A 21086-nucleotide genomic window follows, 5' to 3' on the forward strand; every position below is an offset into this window, starting at 1 on the left:
AATGACCATATTTCTTTTTCCAATCTGCAGTCAGTACTTGAGGATATTAGCATTAATTGCCAGCTTTGCAACAGGGGGATGGATGTCTAACTTCCTTCAGCAAGAAAGTGTTTTAATAATTTGGTCTTGTAGATTCGCTCTGGGCCTGGGCTGTTCTTATGTGAACCACCTAGAACTGTTGGTGGCGTCAGACGGGGATCCCTGGGGCAGGGCAGCATCCTGGTCATTTTTGTGCCTCCACTGCCTCACCCCATGCTGGCACACCTCCTCTCGTGGTGGCTGGTGGGCAGCTAATGTTAGCAGGAAGCAAATAAGCCAGAAATACGGGTCCTTCACCCTCAGGAAGGTAACCCTGAAGGTGAGGAGGGCACACCCCAGCGACTACTTACCAGTTGGCACAATGGGACAGTGAGTGTAAGGATGATGGGTATTCAGACAACACAAATCGTTTGGACTTGGAAAGATTAAACAATGTTAGCAAGAAAAAAAGATGGGAGCTTGAACTCACACTGAAAGCTAAGGTGTAACAGGGACCAGCAGAAAAAGATGAGTTCGATTCATAAGCAGCTAAATTAAGAAGAATTAATTTAGAAACTTAACGTTCCCATTTCCAGGAGCACTGTTTTTTGTTTGTTTGTTTTTTTTTGCTTTTACACAGATCTCAATTTCATTATTCATACTGTGCAGTAACTACACAAAGCTCTCCACAACGTGGGGGAAGGATCAGACTGGAATGTCTCCTGGGTGGACCGCTTGGTAGTGAGGGAGCCCTGTGAGTTTCATTCTCTGTTAAAACAACTAAGGAAGATGGTAGCAAGGTTGGGAGGCCAGCCACTGCCAGCTGTGATGCCCACGAGCACTGTCCAGATCGACATTTTAAACACGTTTCTGAAGTGTGATTGAACAACAACCAAAACAGCTAGGGCTTTTTCTTTCTCTGCCCCCTTCCCACAGTGAAAATGGGTTCCCTGTTTCCTCAAGGCCACGCTTTTGTTGCTTTTCTGCCCTGAAGATTATAGTTTATTTTGGGGGGAAGAAGAGGAGGAGTGTGTGTGTAGGTGTGTGTGCAGGTGTGTGTGTAGGTGTGAGTGTGTATAGGGGTGTGTGTGTGTGTGTCTGTGTGTGTGGTGGCTGTTCCCTTTCTCTGTGCTCGGGACTCTGCCCATCGTTCTGGTCAATGCCTGATGGGGTTCATGGAGAAGGTGGCTGCAGGATGGTGTAGGTCTTTCTGCCTCTGCAGCTCTGAGGGGCGTCATACTCTCATGTTAGCCCACATGTGGACTTTGGATGTCACTGAACATTTCTAGCTGAGTCTTAGTTCCAGCTTCTAAGATACCTTGACTTGTCTGCTCCAGGTAAGCAAAGGCTCAGGTCCTGCTCTTCCCTGTAGATGTCTGTGTCTCCATTTCCTGTTGGTGGCTTTGGAACACCTTGGTTCTCTGATGGATTGAGAAAATTGCCATTGGTTGTAATTTTTATTGTTATGAGCTTGTCAGTGATGTTCTTTCCAGCTCTCTGTATATCTGAGATGAAACTGGAAATGTCTCATCTGCTTCTGTTGTTCTCCACTGAGTAGTTAATTTCAAACATCGCATTTTCACCTTTGGAAGTTCCACTTCACATCTTCTCTGTCCTTCCTCATTAGGGCCCTATTTACCTTAAGTCCTTGAGCATATTTACATCAAGTCTTAGGAATCCCTGGGCTGATAATTCTGTTGTCTCTGTTACGTATGTTTCTGTTTATTACTTTTTCTCCTGGTATTGGTCATATATTCCTGCTTCTTCCTTTCATTAGTAAATTTTCTTTAAATGCTGGCCTCTGTGAATTTTACTTTATTGAGGGCTAGGTTGGTTGTTCGTTAAAGAAAACTGAAGTTTGTTCTGGTGGGCCATTAAGTTATGCGCTGATTAGCATAAACCATTTCAAGAGTTGTTTAGAAGCTTTGTTAGGACATTCTAGTGCTCCTTTGTCCTAGTTCTCATGCACTGACCCTTCTTGGATCTTTCTGAATGTCCTGGGTGGTCAGCCAGGGTTATCCCCTCTGGGTGGCTGAAGTTTAAACGTTGCCCAGCTCTGCCTGAGCTCCAAGAATGGCTCCGTTTACAGCTTTTGGGTTGTTCTGGTCCTCTGTTGATCTTCATGGGATTTCTCCATGCAGCAGCACATTCAAGGTGTCCCTATGGGGATTCTTGGAGCTCTTCCTAAGCATCGCTGCACTACCACTCCCCACAATGTCCCATGTTAGCCCTCTAAATTCTGGTCTGTCTCAATTCTTTAAGACAGTTGTGTTTTATTTGAGTGTCCTCTCCTGCCTCATGGTCCAGAAACTGTTTTCAGGCAGAAAGCTGCACGATTATAAGGTTTCCTTTCTCTCAGTGCCCACAGGCCTGTGCTGCCTGTGGCCCAATGTCGGAAAGCAATTTTATTTTTGCAAATGTGTCTTTTCAAGTTATGGAGTGAGGGGAGTCTGTCCCTGTGTCTCCATCATGACCAGAAGCAGTTTCTTTTTGTCTGTGTTAAGATCTCTCTTGTGGATGCTGTTCAGTTTCACCATAGACGTCTAGGTGTGGCTTTCTTCTTCTTGCTTGATATTTGTTATGCTGCCTGTATTTGTGGGTTTGTATCTTCCATCTCTTTTCAAACATGGCCTCTTTTCCATTCTCTTTTTTCTCTACTTTTTGCAATGCAATTTCTCATGAATTTGATTTTCTCATTCCAAGCTTCCAGTGTTCAAACCTCTCCTTCACGTTATCCCTCCGCCCCATCCCCCACTTTTTTGGTGGCATATTCTGGGAAATCTTTTTCTGACTTTTTCTCAAGTCTCTTTTCTGTTTTTCTCTTTTGCATTTTTCACTTCAACAATGAATTTTTTTTTGCAGTTTTATTGAGTTATAATTAATATACAAAAAAATGACATAAACTTGATGTATACAATTTGATGTTTGGATATACGTATATACCTGTGAGACCATCATCACAATGTCCTCTTTGGTTCTCTCATTAAATATTAACTTGGAGTATAATTGCTTTACAGTGTTGTGTTAGTTGTGCTATACTGTTTTGAAGCAAAGAGAATTTTCTAGAAAAGTTTCACAGAGTAAAAGTAAAACCTTTAAATTCTGAACCACTTGAGAATAAGTTCCTGACTTGATGTGCCACTGAGTACTTTTGTAAGAAGGAAGAACAAATCTGAGTCCATATCGGATCTGTTTCTTTTAATCTTTGTATTCTATTGTTTTTGCTGTAGTTAAGAATGTTGCCTATAGCCTGAAATATTCAGCACAGCCCATTCTCAAGGGTCTGACCTTAAACTGTATAGCACTTTTCCATTTGTGTAGAGATAAAAAAGTGGCAGAACAGAGTAACATTTGTCTTGCTGGGGTGGTTTACAGGAACACTGTAACCAGACCTTTGCAGAGAGCTGCAAGAACAAAGGATTCTAGACCCAATAAGTTTGTAATAATCACTTCCTCCTCTTTAATATAAAAGAAACCTGAATTCTAACGCATGGTTCTTTGGGACACTAGTCGATCATCTTCTTAGGTCTGTAGGCTTTCCAAATAAAGTGTTAGTCTTTGCCCCAACACCTTGCCTCTTGATTTATTGGCCTGCCAGGCAGCAAGAAATACAAACTTGGACTCTGTAATAGTATTTCCAACAAAGACTTTCTTCCTGCATAGTACCGGCAATCATCAAAATAAGGAAGTTAATTCTGCTACATAACTCCCATCTTATTTTCAGACTCTGATTTTTGCAAATTGTTCCAATAATATTCATTAGCGTGAAAGGATCCAGTTCAGAATCATGCATTCCATTCTGCTGTCATGTCTACTTTTTCTTCAGTCTGAAAAAATTCCTCAGTCTTTTCTTGACTTTCGTGACTTCCAACACTTCGGAAGACCTTTGCGGTACGTCCGTCAATTTTTGGGGGGTCCTTATTTCTTCAAGATTAGACTCAGTTACGTATATGCGACTGGATTAGCACTTAAGTGAGACTGTTTCTTCCTGTTGCATCCTTTCAAGTGGCACAAAATTCTGATCTACTCCGTTATGGGAAAACGTTTACTATCATCAGTTAAGGCGGAGTTTTCTAGGCTTTTCCACCATAAAGCATTATTTTCTACTAATAGCGTTCACGAGTACTGCTTGGTGATTCATATGAAGTCCTTTGGCATCTCTGCGCCTATGTTCAGCCTTCTCTTCCTACCTAAAATGACCCTTTTCTTTCCCCACATTCTTCACATTCCTTGTTCTTGCACCAACGTCTGTAGCTTGTCTGTACTTAAAGGCCTAGTTACATTCACCCCACCCACCCGCCGAGTGAGAAGTCGTCTTCAGACGCCTTCTCCCCAGTAGCGCTCAGCCTCCTCCGCACCCTGGTCCCCTTTCTGTCACTCGTTAGCACCTCGCTCGGAACCCTTCCCGCTCCTCCAGTGCAAACTCTCGCGCACGCGTTCAGCGCAGTCTAAGAGTCTCAGGGCCCACCCGCTCGGCGAACCTGCCGCCGCCCCGCAGGCCGCAGAGCGCCAGCCGGGTGCCGTCCCGCCCGCCCCCGGCGCCCTCGCCCCCCGCGCCCTCGCCCCCCGGCCCCTAACGCCGTGACTCCGCCCCCAGCCCGCGCCTCACTGTCCAAACACAGAAGCCCGGCTGCCGCCCCGTAGCGGGGCGCGGGGCCTCTCCCACTTCCAACGGGACTTCCGCCGGGCGTAAAGCTCGGCGCCAACTGCTGCAAAACGCCTTACGACAGAGCTCGGGGCCGCACTACGGCCGGCAACCGCCGCAGCCCCCGCGTTCAACACTTGGGCTGTCTGGAAGCCCGGCGAGGTGGCCGCTTGCGAGTTTGCCTTCCGCGTTCGGCCTTCGTTTCCCCGGGGGCGGCCAGGAGCCGCCGCGGCCGGCGGGAAGGGCCTGCGCCGGCGCCTCCCGGCCGCCATCATCCCGGCGTGCACCGCGGCGGCAGGCCGAGCCGTCCGCCATGTTGCGATAGTTGGTTGTTTTCTTCCTGCGGAGGAGCAGGCCGGAGGGCCCCCACCCGCCGGCCGCGCCGCCTCCCGCACCCAGGCCCGGTCAGCCGCCCCCGTCCCCAGCCCTCCCCGCGCCCCGCCGCGCGTCCCCGGGCCCCGGCTGGCCCGGCGGCCCCCCCCAGCTGGCTTGGTGGGGCGAGGCTGAAGGCCGGGCCCAGCGAGCACCATGGCGGCCGCGCTGGGAGCGGGCGGAGGAGCGGGCGCCGGAGGTAAATGAACGGCCGCGCGCGGGAGGCTCGGGGGGTCGGGGTCTCTGGTGCCCTTGTTCTCGCGGTGCTGAGGTGGCGGGCGGCCTGCGCGGGGGGACGGCGCCCGCCGCCGGGCGCTCCCGGGGAGGGTCGCGGCCCCGCTGGGGTCGGCCGGGCGGGCTCGGCGTGGTGTCCAGCCCCTCACTGGACCTGGCTGCGGCGCACGTACCTGAGGGGAGGTGTTTGCGGGGCATTTCAGAGAGTAAGGAGTCTGAAAAAAGAACCTCCCGCGACTGCTCTAGGTTACCTGAACTCAGTTGTCTGAATCCGGACCCATTAGTGCTTGGTTGTCAGTGTGTTGCAGAGCGTGGAACTGGGGCAGAAACGGTTTAGATACTGATGCGTTTCCTTCGGGCCATTTTTTGTCTTGTCTTCCAAACATAAATAAGTTTGACAGAGCACCTCACTCACACCTTACCTGTTTTTTTTTTTTCCCAGGTAGAATCACTTTCTGGTTGAAATCACATTTTTGTTGACTGAGGTTGTTTTGTTGTTTTTGAGTAAAACACTTGGAAGTGAGTTTTCTGATTGTTCGGAAACTCTGATAAAGGGGACCCTTAAGGTGGAAAAGGGTGAACACCACCCGCATTCGGGCGGAGTTCTCATTATTGAAACGTTAGGCCATTCTGCTGTATACTCTTCAGTGATAATGCTGATTTAAGACTACATTGTAGCGATCCTGTCTAGGAATTTTGGCCAGAGTATCAAAGCGTTCCTGTGGCAAAATAGAAAAACCTGAGACAGGCGCTGAAATGCGACTTCAGGCAATATGATCCGGTGCCTGCCTTTTTTCTCACGTGGTTCGCCCCGCCACCCCGAGGCTTTCTAGTTAGGGCTTGAAAATATTTGCTTTATTTTCCTTATTGGTTACTTGCTGGAGTTTTGTATCATTTTCAAAAGGTAGGTAGTCTGCATACTCCTGGGTCAAAACTATTTTCATTAATAACACTAATGTAGCTTGGCATGTGTCACTCTTGACTGTAGTGCAGTTTCCCAGAGGCTCTATGTGTCACACGTGAAGACGTTATCATGCTGATGGCTGATGTGATGTGTGCTTGCGTATTTTTAAAAATTTCTCATGAAAATGGCAAATACCATTGAATGCAGTTGACATAAACAAAAGCTGGTTAATGTCCTCTAATAAGTTTGAATCCAGAAAGTTTTTGCGAGTTGCCATTTTAGAGGATTAGGCTTTATCCTTGATGATTTGGAGTTTTTCCTTCCATTTTGCGTGCACATCTGTTCTCCCATTGTTAAAGCCAGGCTGCTTACCAAGGTTTGTGAGTTGTGCACGGCTCAGCCCCCAGCCTCAGCCAACTCCTGTCAGCCAGCTCATCTCCTAGGTCTCAGGCTCCCTGGAGGCCTTCCTTGAGCATTCTTTTTTTTTTTTTTTTTTCCCCTTGAGTATTCTTCTTTGTGTCTGAAGTATGTCCATCTCTTGCTTATGTGCCTCCCTCAGATATCTTTATTTTGTGGCAACCTTGTTTCTTTGTCCTGTGGCAACCTTGTTTCTGGAACATTTGTTGGAGTTTGTGATTGTATTTGGTTACCTGTCTGCTGCTTTTTCAAATCTCTCTTCCCTAGTAGCCTGTAAGCCCCTTGAGGACAGTAATGCTGCCTGTTTTACCTGCTGTGTACTCCAGGTTCCTGGCATGTAGTATATGTTCAGTAAGTACTTGGCAGCCACCCCTTTCTGTGCATCTGTAAGTCGCACAGTTACAGCTGTGTGGCCTCTTATGGTATGAGTGGAGTCACGTGGTGGTCTCCAGTTTGCTTTGTGCACTTAATAGTAGGTCTTGGCAGTCTCTCCTGGGTTAGTAGGTGAGAGTTATGTGGTTCTACCATTTATTGATTAACCGTATTATACTGATGGACATTTCAGTTATATGTCCTTTTTTACTACTGTTGAAGATTCTGCACTAAACGTCTACAGACACAATCGTGATGTGCTGAAGCAAATATTTAGGGAGGATTGATAACTCGCGGAGTGGAAATATGGTGGTGTAAGCTGCATATATTTTAAATTTTGGTAGTTATTTTCAAGTTATCCTCAAAAAAATTGGTACCACTTTATCCTTCCAGCAGTACTGTATGAAAGGACAGTTGTCCCATGCTTTGAGAATCTTTGATATAAGGCAGGAAAATAGCCTCAGTGTTGTAATTTGTATTTCCCAGATCTGTTGAAATTAATCATCTTTTCATGTATTATGTTTATTTTTCTGTGAATTGTTTATATAATTTGTTTTTTATTGAGTGGTTGACTTATTTTAAAGAATTCTTTGTGTATTATGTTATGATTATAGACTTTTTATTTATTGTGCTTGCCCTGTGAAAAGTGGAAGTGAAGTCCCTCAGTCGTGTCCAACTCTCTGCGACCTCATGGACTGTCGCCTACCAGGTTCCTCTGCCCGTGGGATTTTCCCGCCAAGAATACTGGAGTGGGTTGCCAATTCCTTTTGTTTTTTTAAGCTTTTGATTATGGAAGCTTTAAAATTTTACCTTGTGAAAAATGTCATTAAAATTTTTTTTTTTTGGCTCCTCCTCGTGGATTGTGTGATCTCGGTTACCTGAATGGGGTAACCTGAGGTCAAGGTAGTGAAAGGCTAGAATCATAACTACTAGGTCACTAGGGAATGGTGATCCCCTCTGCCCTCCTCCCGCCAAAATTTTTTTTATATGGACGTCTAGTTGATTTACAAAGTTATGTTAGTTTCTGGTTTATAGCAAAGTGATTCATTTATATATGTATCTGCTTGTTCAGATTTTTTTTCTTGTCACTTATTTTCCTAAAATTTTTTTCCTAACGTTGTCCCCATGCCAAGAGTTCCCCTGTGCTTTAACATTTTATGTCTGTGCTTTTTTATGTTTAGCTTTTACTCCATATGGAATTTTATTTTGGATGTGGTGTGAATTTAGGGCTTCTAACAGCTTTAATACAATTTATTGAATTCTTTCTTTTCTATTTTATGATACATTTAAATTCTCATTCTTTCTTTTGTTGTTCAGTGTGTCCCACTCTTTGTGATCCCATGGACGGCAGCACATCAGGCTCCCCTGACCTTCACTATCTCCTGGAGTCTGCGTAAATTTATGTCCATCGAGTCTGTGATGCCATCCAACCATCTCATCCTCTGGCGCCCCCTTCTCCTTCTGCCTCCAGTCTTTCCCCTTATCAAGGTCTTTTCCAGTGAGTTGGCTGTTCACGTCAGATAGCCAAAGTATTATAGCGTCAGTATCAGTCCTTCAGTGAATATTCAGGGTTGGTTTTCTTTAGGATTGACTGGTTTGATATTCTTGCAGTCCAAAGGATTCTCAAGACTCACCTCTAGCACCATGGTTCAAAAGCATCAGTTCTTTGGTGATCATCCTTCTTTGTGGTCCATCTCTCACATCTGTACATGACTACTGGAAAAACCATAGTTCTGACTATATGGACCTTTGTCAACAAAGTGATATCTCTGCTTTTTAATACACTAGGTTTGTCATAGCTTTCTTTACTGAATTCTTTCTTTTCCATTTCGTGACGTATTTAAATTCTCATAATTTTAGAAAATTACTGTTTCGTAGTGTGTGTTTGTCTATATATATTATAGATTTTTTTCAGACATTTCTTGATTAGCTATGCATTAAAAAAACTTCAGAATTGTCACATTCTATAAAGGACTCTGCTGAAATTCTTTGAGGTTGCATTGAGTTTATTAATGCAATTGGGGTTTCCAGGGTGTTAAAGAATCCACTTGCCAGTGCAGGAAATGCAAAAGATGTGAGTGTGATCCCTGGGTCAGTAAGGTCCTCTGGGGGAGGAGATGACACCCCCCTCCAGTATTCTTGCCTGGAGAATTCCATGGATAGAGGAGCCTGGTGGGCTACAGTACATAGGGTTGCCAAGAATCAGACACGATTAGCACACACACAGTGCACCTTGGGGACGATGGATATTTTTACAGTATGTATTTTTTCATCCAGCAATAAGAATGTCTCACTGTCAAGCTCTTTTTGGTTCATCAGTTATCTATCACATTTTTGAGTATTTCCTCCATGCTAAGCACTGATCTAAGAGGTTGGGATATATAAATATTGGAGTAGAAGAGATTGCAGATACGAAAACAGTTTTACTAAGGTAACTTCCAGAGGAGAAGGGATCTCTGCCATCCGTCTAGTCAAAGCTATGGTTTTTTCAGAAGTCATGTACGGATGTGAGAGTTGGACCATCAAGAAAGCTGAGTGCCAAAGAATTGATGCTTTTGAACTGTGGTGCTGGAGAAGACTCTTGAGAGTCCCTTGAACAGCAAGGAGATCCAACCAGTCAATCCTAAAGGAAATCAACCCTGAATATTCATTGGAAGGACTGATGCTGAAGCTCCAATACTTTGGCCACCTGATGCGAAGAGCCGACTCATTGGAAAAGACCCTGTTGCTGGGAGAGATTGAGGGCAGGAGGAGAAGAGGGTGGCAGAGGATGAGATGACTGGATGGCATCATGGATCCAATGGACATGAGTGTCCATAGACTCCGGGAGATGGTGAAGAACAGGGAACCTGGTGTGCTGCAGTCCATGGGATCGCAAAGAGTCGAACAAGACTGAACAAATGAACGACAAATGGAACTTTTTCGTGAGATTTTCTTTATGTAGTTCTTCTATATTTCTTGTTAGTGTTATTCCTAGATATTTTGTATTTGTTGTTGTGGATGGTATAATTTTTTCCTCATACAGTATTCTGGAATTTTTTGCTGATTTGCTATAGAAGAACTGTTTTCTTTTGGTCATTATATATAACTGGCTTATTGGAATTTTGTTTTAATATTTGATGCTTTCGATTTTCAGACTGTTGTATCTGCAGTCTCCTCTGTTTCAGTATTTATGTCTCATTTCTTCTTGTACTTTTTGTTCTAGAAGTTTTCGTTGTCAAGTCCTTCTATATAATGTTTGGTGGTGGGCTGATGACAGGCATCTTTATCTTGCCATTTTGTTAGGAGTTTAACGAGTGTTTGTTTAATGTTTTACCAGTGCGTATGGTGTTTGCTGTAGGTTTCTGATAGTTATTGTTTGTTTAGCTAAAAATGTTTGTATTTTGAACTAGGGTTTTGATTTTATCAAATGCTTTTTCTGCGTCGTAATCATGAGGTCCCTTTTTATTTTTATTTAGTTATCTGGCTATGCCAGGTTTTAGTTGCGGCACATGGGATTTTTGATATTCATCGTGGCATGTGGAATTTTAGTTGCAGCATGTGGGATCTAGTGTCCAGGTGGCCAGTGGTAAAGAATCCATCCACCTGCCAAGCAGGAGATACATGTTCAATCCCTGGCTTGGGAAGATCCCCTGAAGAAGGAAATGGCAGCCCACTCCAGTATTCTTGCCTGGAAAATCATGGACAGAGGAGCCTGGCAGGCTACAATCTGTGGGATTACAAGAGAGAGAGTTGGAAACGATTTAGCAACCAAGCAATGACGTGTGGGATCTAGTTTCCTGACTAAGGATCTAATTGTGCATTGGGAGTGGGTTGTCTTAGCCACTGGACCACAGGGAAGTCCCATGAGGCCCCTTCTTTAATACCTTATTGTAATGCTTCGATAGATATCCAGTGCTGAATCAGCCACACGTTCTTGGGTTCCCAGTCTTCTGGTTCTTCAGGTCTTGTCCTTTTTGGTATTTGGCTGCTTTTCACTTCAGGACTCTCTGATCATAGGAGAGATTGGCTTATACTTTCCCTGTGTTTGTGCTCTTCTTTGTTTTTGTGAGTTTCTAACTACCTAGAGTTGTGAGAGTTGTGAAATTTTCTGGATATTGTAAAAATCTCTTTGCTAAATGTTAAAAGAACTCTTGTCTGCAAAGCCATTTGGGTCTGTTGCCTGCTTAATTTTCGGTTTCTTTTTATTATTTGGTCTGTTTAACTTTTTTAAATCCACGGGTCAATTTTGATAATTTTTTCTGGAAAAATTATTCTTTATGTTTATATTTTCAATATAACAAATTATAGAGTTAAAGGTTTCAGCTTCCTAAGAGTGGGTGTGTTGAAGGTAAATTTTTTGAAAACCCATGCATGTCTGCATGAATTCTTATTTTATTTTCAAACTTGATTGATATGGTCGTGTCTTCCAAGTCTAGCTTTGACTTAGATTCCTTTTCAGAGTTTTGGTGGTACTGCTGTGTTGTTTTCCAGCTTATAGGTCTGCTCTTGAGAAGTCTGAAGACATTCTGATTCTCTTATCATTTGTGTGACCTTTTTTTCTCTTCCTGGAAGGTTTTCACAGTTCCTCCTCATTGTTACAGAATTCATTAGCACAGGTCATGCTATGGTTTTCTTGTACTGCAGTTGGTGGATACTTTGGTCTGGAAATGTGTCCTTCAGTTCTGGGAAATTATCTTGTGGTACTGTTTTACTCTCTTTCTCTGTTCTCACTTTCTGAAATTTTCATTATTAAATTTTGATGCTTTATATACAAAGCATGAGCATGATGAAGCAGTTCATTGAGAATCTTTTGGAAGGATGGGTAGGTACTTTGGCACTTCACAGACTCAGAAAGAGCTGGGCAGCTCAGGCTGTGGAACATCAGACGTCAGGGCTGTCTGGGCCCCTTGCAGGCTTGCGGCTGCTGGCGGGGCTTCTGCGCAGGCTCTGGCTGCCACCTCCTCCTCAGTCCCTTTTCTTACGGATGCAGGAATGTTGTTCGTTTGGCCGGGTGCTGAGCATCTTCACCAAAGTGTGGGTCTACTTTCCAGATCTTTTGATAAGATTTTTTTTTGTTTTTTGAGAGAAGCTGTAACTCTGGTAGTTACATATAGTTACATTTTAAAAATGTTGAGAATCAAGTTGATTAAAAAAAGACAACATAATTCAAAGATAGCATGTTCCTTATGGGCCACAGGATTCCAGCCTGTAGGTTAATAGGTTAACAGTTGATTCTGCCTTCATGATTTTGTAGGTTCCATGGATTAGTGATCTTTCTACCTAAAGACTGAGGAAGTTATGGCTAGCTACCCTTTAATATTTTTATGTATCAGAGGGTTTGTTACTATGCGAAGTGAAAGTTGCTTAATCGTGTCTGACTCTTTACAACTCCATGGACTGTAGGACTGTACAATCCATGGAATTCTCCAGGCCAGAATACTGGAGTGGGTAGCCTTTCCCTTCTCCAGGGGATCTTCCCAACCCAGGGATAGAACCCAGGTCTCCCACATTGCAGGAGGATTCTTTACCAGCTGAGCCACAAGGGAAGCCCAAGAATACTGGAGTGGGTAACCTATCCCTTCTCCAGAGAATCTTCCCAACCCAGGAATTGAACCGGGGTCTCCTGCATTACAGGCGGATTCTTTACCAACTGAGCTATTAGGGAAGCCCCATTGTTACTATAGTTGCTTCCTAAATAAACTCAAGAGCATTATACTTAGTGTTTGGTAGACCTGAGTTTAAATCTGATTTTGCTGTTTCCTAATTTTTGGTTAGTCTTAGTTTTCACATCTGTAAAAGGAGAATGGGGATGGATTAAATAAGAAATGAATATAGCTAGCTTGTTGAAGTACATTGAAGCTTCTCTTCAGTGCTTCAGTAGTGCTAGACTTATTGGAAGTTTTATTATTAGTCTTACTTCAGTTAGGAAAGAAGCCATGCTTCGCACTCCAAGTATGAAGGGTTTTAATACAAGAGTTAGAGGCTTCTACAGCCCTTGGATAGCATCACCGGCTCAATGGATGTGAGTTAGAGCAAACTCTTGGAGGTAGTGAGGGACAGGGGAGCCTGGGGTGCTCATGGACTCCTGGCAGGGGAGTCCGTGGGGTCGCAGAGTCTGGCGTGACTGGGCGGCTGAGCAGCAGCATCATCCCTTGGTGGTCAGGAGTGCTTAGTCTGAGGACCAGAGCGTGACGGTTCAGAGTCTGTCTGGAGGCTGCTGGCACTGAAGACTCCTGTGGAAGTGCCAGTGGCCAGCCTCAGTCTCCAGCACTGGGCGCTGACTTCTGAAGGTGTTGAGTCTCAAGAGCCCCTCTGACTGTCACAGCCCCTCCAGCCAGAGCCACGCATGGTTTTCAGGAGCCCGTTCTGGCCTCTGCGAACCTCGTATCTGTGAGGGGGGTGTGTGTGTGTCTGTCTTTCTGTCCTGTGCCTGTCTCATGAGAGTAACTGAGATAATTGTGACTGAGACTTCGGTGACTGCCTTGCCTCGCGCTCTCACTCAGAAGCGCACAGGGAAGGAGGCTCTGGGAAGTGTGTTCCTTGCATTGCCTGCCCTGTTGTGGAGAGTGATGGGGACCACAGTCTCAGCATAGCTGTGGTTCTCTCCGTGGAAGGAAGAACAGCAGTTGCTGGAAGGACTTTCTCCCTTTCTGTGACATTTCTTCCTTACACTTCACGAAGTAAGCAACTAACCATCAGCATCACTTTTAGAAAGAGGGTCTAGATTTTCGGGAAAAGAAATGGGGCGTTGTTTCCTCTAGATTCTGAGTCATGATGGGAACGTTCAGTTGGCTGAGCTCAGACCATTTTCCTTTCCCAGGTTCCTCAGGCTAACAGAGGACCCGAGAGTCTAGCTTTTATGGCTTGCATATCAGAAGGCAGCTGTCTTCTTTCAGGACTCACTCTGATTGATTCCCAAACACAGGAAGAGACATTGAGTTGTAAGACAGGCAAACAAATGGTCAGTGTGTACCACACTTCAGAAGCAAAGTACAGTGTTTATTTTAGGGAAACCTGTCCAGGGTCCCATGCAAATAAGAGAGTTTTAAAACAGGACTACAAATTATTTTTCAAGTAACATGATGTATGGGCTGTTTCTGAAAATGTCCCTGGTGGTTACTCAGAATTTGAGTTATTTTGTAGGACAAATACGCTTTCTTTGAAAGTTAGTTTGATTCTTTTTTCTCGTTACTATAAAGTTTAAATAAATACTGTTTAAATAAAGGGTGTGGATTTCCTCACCTATAAAATACGGAATTTTGAGTCAATGATTCAGAATATGAGGTGTATACATGAGAATGATGTTGAGGCAAAAGAAGGAAGGTTGAGAACCTTTGGACTAGAGCAAAGATAGGAACACTTTGTAAAGCGCCAAATGGTGAATATTTTAGATTTTGCAGGTCATAAGGCTTCTGTTGCAATTCTCTGCTCTGCGCTTGTAGCTTGAGAGCTCTAGACAGTGTGTAATTGAATTAGCATATAGTGTTCCAGTAAAAGCTTATTTACATAAATCGGGCAGTAGCTAAATTTGGACTAAAACAGGTGGCAGAACCTACATATCAGGGAGGCTGTAGTTTGCTGATTCTTGGATTAGACAGTTGGTAGAACCCTGTTCCAGACAAGTATTGTATAAAGTTTCAAATCTTAAATTCCAGGTTCCTGGAAAAGATTAGAAAGTAATAAGAATGCTAAGCAGAGGACTTGTGTTCATTATAGAGACCTAATTGCTGTGTAATTGAAAATTGTAAAAATTCTAATAACTGTTTTTAGTCTTGCTGATGGGGAACACTGATTCCCTTAATAGCATGTATGTCTAGTGTAACGTTTGCCTTTGGGGTTTCTAGATTTCAAGATATGGATCACTCTTCCCCTTGGAATCCAATCCCGTGCTTTCTTCCTTTAAAACTTTGGACTAGTGTGGACACATTGTGTTTTCTTGGTTCTACTCAGTATGACAAATAGAAACTTAAAAAGGCCTTGTTTGCATTCTAAATAAGAACAGAAGGGGGATGATGCAGAAAATGGAAGAATAGAAACAGGCGCGCAGAGTTCAAGGTCTTAGTTTGTTTCTTAGGGCTTTGCGTTAGGCTTCTTTTTTATTTGTTTTTGCATTCCATACTCCAAGTGGAAAGAGTATGTTTTGTTTTTCTGCTTTATCAGGTGTTTTTTTTTTTTTCCCTTTGCTTATTGTGCTTTTTGTCCAAGCACAAGGTTACCCAAATTTGCAATCATTCTTGTCTCCTTTGGGGAATTACAGTGATTTTGCACTTTAGGTATTTAGTTTCTCTCAGCAGTGTTTCATAGTCCTTAATTAACAGGTCTTTCTCATTTTTTTATTATGGTTATCCCTAGTACATATTTCATATTTTTATGTTATTGCAAGGATTTGTTTTTTAATTTCCAATTGCTCATTCCTTGTATGTAAAAAAAAAATTGTTGACTTTTAAAAACTGATCTCATATTTTACAACCTAATTCAGTTCACTTACTAGTTTTTGTACTTTTTTTCCATAGATCCCATGTGGTTTTCTACATAGCTGATGATGTTTGCTGTGAAGAATGGTGGTTTTTTACTTCTTCCTTTCCAGTCTGAGTTCCTTTTGTTTTCCTTGTCTGGTTGCACGAGGTAGAACTTGGATTACAGTGCTCAACTGCAGTGTTAGGAGTCACAGCCCCAGTCTTGTTCCTGATTCTAGAGGAAAGCATTGACTCTTTACTTGCGGTGGTTGCTGTAGTTTTTCCATACAGATGCCCTTTGATCAGGTTGGGGAAAGTCCCTTCTATACTTAATTTGGTCAGAGATTTTAGGAATGTGGCTATTCGGTTTTGATTAACTTTTAAATTGATTTTCCTCCTTATGTTGAGATGATAATGTAATTTTCTACTTTGTAATATGATCTATTACATTGATTTTTAAAAAGTACTGATTTTTGAATGTTACATGAACCCTTTATTCCTGGGATAAATCCATGTGGTTGTGATGTAGGGTATCCTTTTAATATATTGCTGAGTTCTATATGCTAATTTTTAAAAAATAATTTTCATATATGTTTTGTTTTTCTCGTCTGTTTCATGTGCCTCTGCTCTGATCTTTATTTTCTTTTGCAGTCTTCTGGTTTAATTTCCTCTTCTTTGTCTGGTTCCACAGGATTTAAAGTAAGGCTGTTGATTTGAGTTCTTTCTTTGTTAGCGTAGGCAATAAAGTCCCTCCCATGTACTGCTTTTGCTGCATCCCGTAAACTTCGGTATGTTGTATTTTTGTGTTCACTTTCCTCAAAGTATATTCTTATTTACCTGGTTCTTATTTCTTCTTTGACTTATTGGTTGGTGAAGTGTGTTGTTTAATTTCCATGTACTTGTGAATTTTTAGTTTTCTTTCTAGGATTGATTTTTAGCTTTATTATTGCAGTTGACCGTTGAGCAATGCAGGGGTCAGTTGCACCCCTCTAACTGTTCTATCAGCGAGCTTTCATGCCTAAGAATGTTCAATAAATTGATTTTCTTTAAGTAGATGTGTAGTTTAAAATATTTTAATTATTAAAAATGGCTAAAGTATTTATGGGCTTCCCTGTTGGTTCAGTGGTAAAGAATCTGCCTGCCAATGGAGACGTGGGTTTGATTGCTGGGTTGGGAAGATGCCCTGGAGAAGGAAATGGCAACTCACTCCAATATTATTGCCTGGGAAATCACACGGACAGGGGAGCCTGGTGGGCTCTAGTCCATGGACCTGGCTTAGTGACTAAAAAACAAACAACATGTTGCTCTCTCATGTCTGGCTCTTTGTAACCCTATGGGCTTAAAAAAAAAAACAACAAACAAACAACATTTGTAATTGTTATATATATGAAAGTTTAGTATTTTAAAATGTCCTTTTGGGAATCCTTAAAAGAAACAAATTGTTTCAGTATTTGAATGTGTCTGTTTAAATTGAGTAAGACTGACTCATGGCCTCTCCCTCACAGATGATGACTTTGACCAGTTTGATAAGCCTGGTGCGGAGCGGTCCTGGAGGAGAAGAGCTGCCGACGAGGACTGGGACAGGTGCGGACCCCCCTGGGTACATGCGGGGCCCTTGCCGACTCATCTCCTTCTGCCTCTAGGCCGAGCAGAGCTCTTTCCTGAGAACACTGTTAGCTGCCGATGCTCTTTGCTGAGTAGGTCTGTCCTGACTGGGCTAAAGAAGGGCAGGGGTGGGCGTTCCAGGCAGAAGGCCTTGTGCGGAGCCCCTCCCCTGGCTGGCGCTGCCTGCAGCTGCCAGTGGAGCTGTCTGTGTTTTTACACAGTGATGGTGTTGAGTTGGTGGGCACTGGGAGCTATTTGGAGAATCCTGTGCCCGCAACAACAGCAACAGAGCTCCTCTACACGCTGTGTTGCTGCGAGGACCGCTCTCCAGTTGCGGCGTGTGGTTTCCTGTCGCGGCGGCTTCTGCTACCGAGCACGGGCTCTCGGTGTGTGGACTTCAGTAACTGTGTCGCCCGGGCTCGTGGTTGCTGCTCCTGGGCCCAGGGCACAGAGTCAGTGGTTGTGGTTGGGCTTGGCTGCTTTGCCGCGTGTGGGATCTTCCTGGACCAGGGATTGAACCTTTTCCCCTCTGTTAGGTAGGTTCTTTACCACTGAGCCACCAGGGAAGCTGGATATCTTGTAGTTTAGTTTTATATATTTCTGATGACTAGTAAAGATGGAAAAGTGTGTTTGGAAATCATTTTCAAACTTACAGGAAGATGTAAAAGTAACACAGAAATTCTTGCAAGGCCTCCTTGATCAGACGTAGAGTTGCTTTGTGTCACCCACCCACCCACCCCACTTTTTTCTTTTCCTGCACCATTTGACAGGAATTGGCAGGTATCATGCCACTTCTAAATCTGCAGTGGTTACCCAGGTTTTGTCAGTTTCCAAATAATGTCCCTTTTAGCAAAAATGAGTTTCTTTTTCTCCTCCTTGTTTCTTCATCTGGAAGAATTCTGTCTTTAAAGGCTTCTGTAAAGGCTCTGTAAAGCCTTTGTGTTTAGTGACGTCTGACTTCTTTGAGGAGGGCGCACCATTTCCCTGTGGGCCAGCCCTCAGTGTGGGTTTGCTGGTGTCTCCTCAGGACTAGACTCAGGATGTGCTTTTGGTCAGGAGCACTTTTTGGTGACACTGTGGCCTTCCTGAGGGCGTCTCTTCAGGAGGTGTATGAAGTCACCTAGCTGCTTTCTGCCTTATGTGGGTAAGAAATTCTTCCCTACTCGGTATTCTCTATGTTCCTAGGGAAGTTTTGAAGTGTGTGTATGTTTTTAATAGTTACATATATAATCTACCTGAAATTGATTTTTTTTTAAACTTAGAATTCGAAGTGTGTATGAAAATAGAGTAGTACAGGGTAGGTAATGTACCATCCTTCAGCTTCAGCAGTGTCAGTATGTAGCACAGTTTTATCTATGAGCTCTGTAATTCTCAAATGACAGTCATAATTTCATCTGAAAACATACCAGATTGTATCTCTCTAAAAAATAAACGATTTACAAGTATAGCCATAATAGAGTTATATCTTAAGTCGCTCAATATGAGTGTCTTATTAACGTTCACACTTAGCTGTCCGTCTCACGTATATATAGTTTCCTGGTGGCTCAGACAGTAAAGAATCTGCCTGCCATGCAGGAGACCCGGGTTCAGTCTCTGGGTCAGGAAGATCCCCTGGAGAAGGGCATGGCAGCCCACTCGAGTATTCTTGCCTGGAGAATCCCATGGACAGAGGAGCCTGGTGGGCTACAGGCCATAAGGTTGAAAAGAGTCAGACACGACTGAGTGACGAACACTTCTACACTTTCATGTGTATTAAAATACGTCCCCATGTGCACTGTGTATATGGCTCTGTGTCTTCTCTCATGGTTTGGTTTGGAGTGCAAAAGATCTGTATCCCGTGAGTTTGGGGCTCTGCAGTGCTGTCATTGGCCGTTTGTTTCTCCCGCAGGAGCTTCACGGAGTCTTGCTGACTTCTTGTTGCCCTGTTATCAGCCGTTATGTGGTCCAAGTGATGATGCTCTCGTTCTGTCACTCCTCCTGTTTCTGTTAGTTGCGACAACTCTGTAATTATACTTGGTTCTTTTGAGGTGTAGAGTAAGTGCTGGATTCTTTATTTTTATTTACCAGTTTTCAAAATAATGGGTCAGTTCTTTAGCATCTGCCAGAGGTGTTTTGTTTTTGAACCATTTTGAATTCATAGATCTAAATACTGCATGTGCGGTTTTATAACCCATTGTGATTGTTATCTTACTGATGCTTGAATTGCCCCAGTGTTTGTTCAGTGGGGATTTATTTTGGCTGTCATGACGTTAGTTGGCTCTCTGCTGTGCTGGAGCTGGGTTTTGTTTGCAGTGTGAGACAGGGCTCCCTTGCCCTTTCCAGGGTGACGAGCTCTTGCTCCAGGGTTGTCAATGAACAGTCTCCTTTCCTTTACTTGTCCTCAGTGCATGTTTCATATGGAGGCTCAGTACCATGCGTATTTCCTTATTTGATTTTGCTAAAGCATAAAATAACCTCTTCCCTGTACTGGGTGATAGAGGGTGAATTTTGAAAGTTAGGGAGAAGAAAGAGTCAGGAAATAGAGCAGGCTGTATATTCACATAGGAAGAGCATGTTCAAAAGGTTTCCACTGAAGGTCATTTGATGAATGGTTTTTTTAACGGGGTAGTGTTAAATAAGCAGGGAGAGTCGATGAGGTGTCCAGAATATAGCAGCCGGTCTCACAGGGGAGCAGTGATGTCCCAGGATCCAGCTGGAGCCGCTAGCCAGTGTGGGCGGTGCTGGAGCAGTGCAGGTGGGAGGGAGCGGCCGTCTCCGCCGCCTTGGGACATCTGTTGAGACCTCCGTGGGCCAGGCCTATCCAAAGAAGGGCCAGAGCTAGGAGCCCCTCTAGGGCCGGGAGCTGGCCGGGAGGGAGCAGCTGCGGCGGCCTGGAGTGGGGAGGCGCGTGGAGACTGCCCCGGTGCAGTGTGGTCACTCACATCTCTGATTCTGAAAGGCTGCAGCCTGGTGAAAAAAAGTGAGAGTGTCAGTCACTCAGTCATGCCTGGCTCTTTGCCACGCCATGGACCGTAGCCACCAGGCTTCTCTGTGCCTGGGATTCTCCAGGCGAGAGTACTGACCCCGGGATCAAGCCCTGGTCTCCTGCACTGCAGGCCGATTTTTACCATCTGAGCCATGACTGCCTGCAGAATACCTGTTTCCTGAAAAGTTTCCCATGTAATTCTGTCGGTTAGTAAACATGTACCTGCTCCCAAAGGTCTGATTGTCTTCCTCAACTAGTGGTCGCTGGCAAAGCCTCTCAGGTGCTATGCAGTGGGACGCAGAAAGCCGCCTAGTCCTTTCGGTACTCCTGTCACTTTCTAAGTACCTCTATTGTCTGTGAGCATTACTGCTCACCCTTTTGAAAAGAGGCGATTTGGGCCACTCACTCTCATTAATTCGTTGTTTTTGGTGACCCATTGGTGTCATTTTGGTAGTGTTTCATATTTTACAAATTTCTTCCTTTTTGTGTACCTCTTTATAAGGATCCTGCTTTATGATAACAGTGGAGAAGTACATTTAATTTTTGTGTGCGTAGTAGGTAGGATTTGGACTCTAGCGCTAGACTGTCTCAACTCATCTGGTTTCTGACTTGGTAGCAGGGTAATCTTGGGCCAGTTATTTAACATCTTGAATCCTTGTTTTCACATGTAAAAGGTGGAGAATGACGTATCTGCTTGATGGGGTTGTGTTCTGGTTACGGAGATGTATGTGTGGGGGGTCGGGCTGCTTACCGCTCAGAAGTCAGTAAACAAGCCAGGCTGGTGGAAAGGCAAGTTTGCTTTACTTCAGGTGCCGGCAGCTGGGGTGGGGAGGGTGGCGGACATCTGTGCAAAGGCCGACTCCTCCCCCTGCCCAAGAAGCAGCAAATGAAAGCATTTATAGACAGTGGTGGTGAGGGGGGTTGCACACAGAAACAGCACAGTCCTCTCTAACAGTCATCTTCAGCTGGTCATCAGCGGTCTGAGTAGCATCATCTTGGTGGTTTTAGGTACACTTAATCTTCAGTTCTGGGTGTCAGTTCAGTTCAGTCGCTCAGTTGTGTCCGACTCTTTGCAACCCCGTGGACTGCAGCACACCAGGCCTCCCTGTCCATCAC

At 44.1% G+C, this 21086-nt stretch overlaps 1 protein-coding gene across 1 annotated transcript in view; it reads left to right on the forward strand.

Annotated features, from left to right (window-relative positions):
• The first annotated feature begins 5112 nt into the window (after positions 1 to 5112).
• RBM33 (RNA binding motif protein 33) overlaps positions 5113 to 21086 on the forward strand; it is a 107040-nt gene continuing 91066 nt past the window's right edge. Inside the window, exons 1-2 of the mRNA XM_040260527.1 lie at positions 5113 to 5234; positions 16906 to 16984. Of these exons, the coding sequence (XP_040116461.1) occupies positions 5192 to 5234; positions 16906 to 16984 (122 nt within the window). The 5' untranslated portion in view covers positions 5113 to 5191. The remainder of the gene's footprint in view (positions 5235 to 16905; positions 16985 to 21086) is intronic.

This window comes from Oryx dammah, unplaced genomic scaffold (assembly GCF_014754425.2).
Source record: "Oryx dammah isolate SB20612 unplaced genomic scaffold, SCBI_Odam_1.1 HiC_scaffold_18, whole genome shotgun sequence".
Lineage (NCBI taxonomy): Eukaryota > Metazoa > Chordata > Mammalia > Artiodactyla > Bovidae > Oryx > Oryx dammah.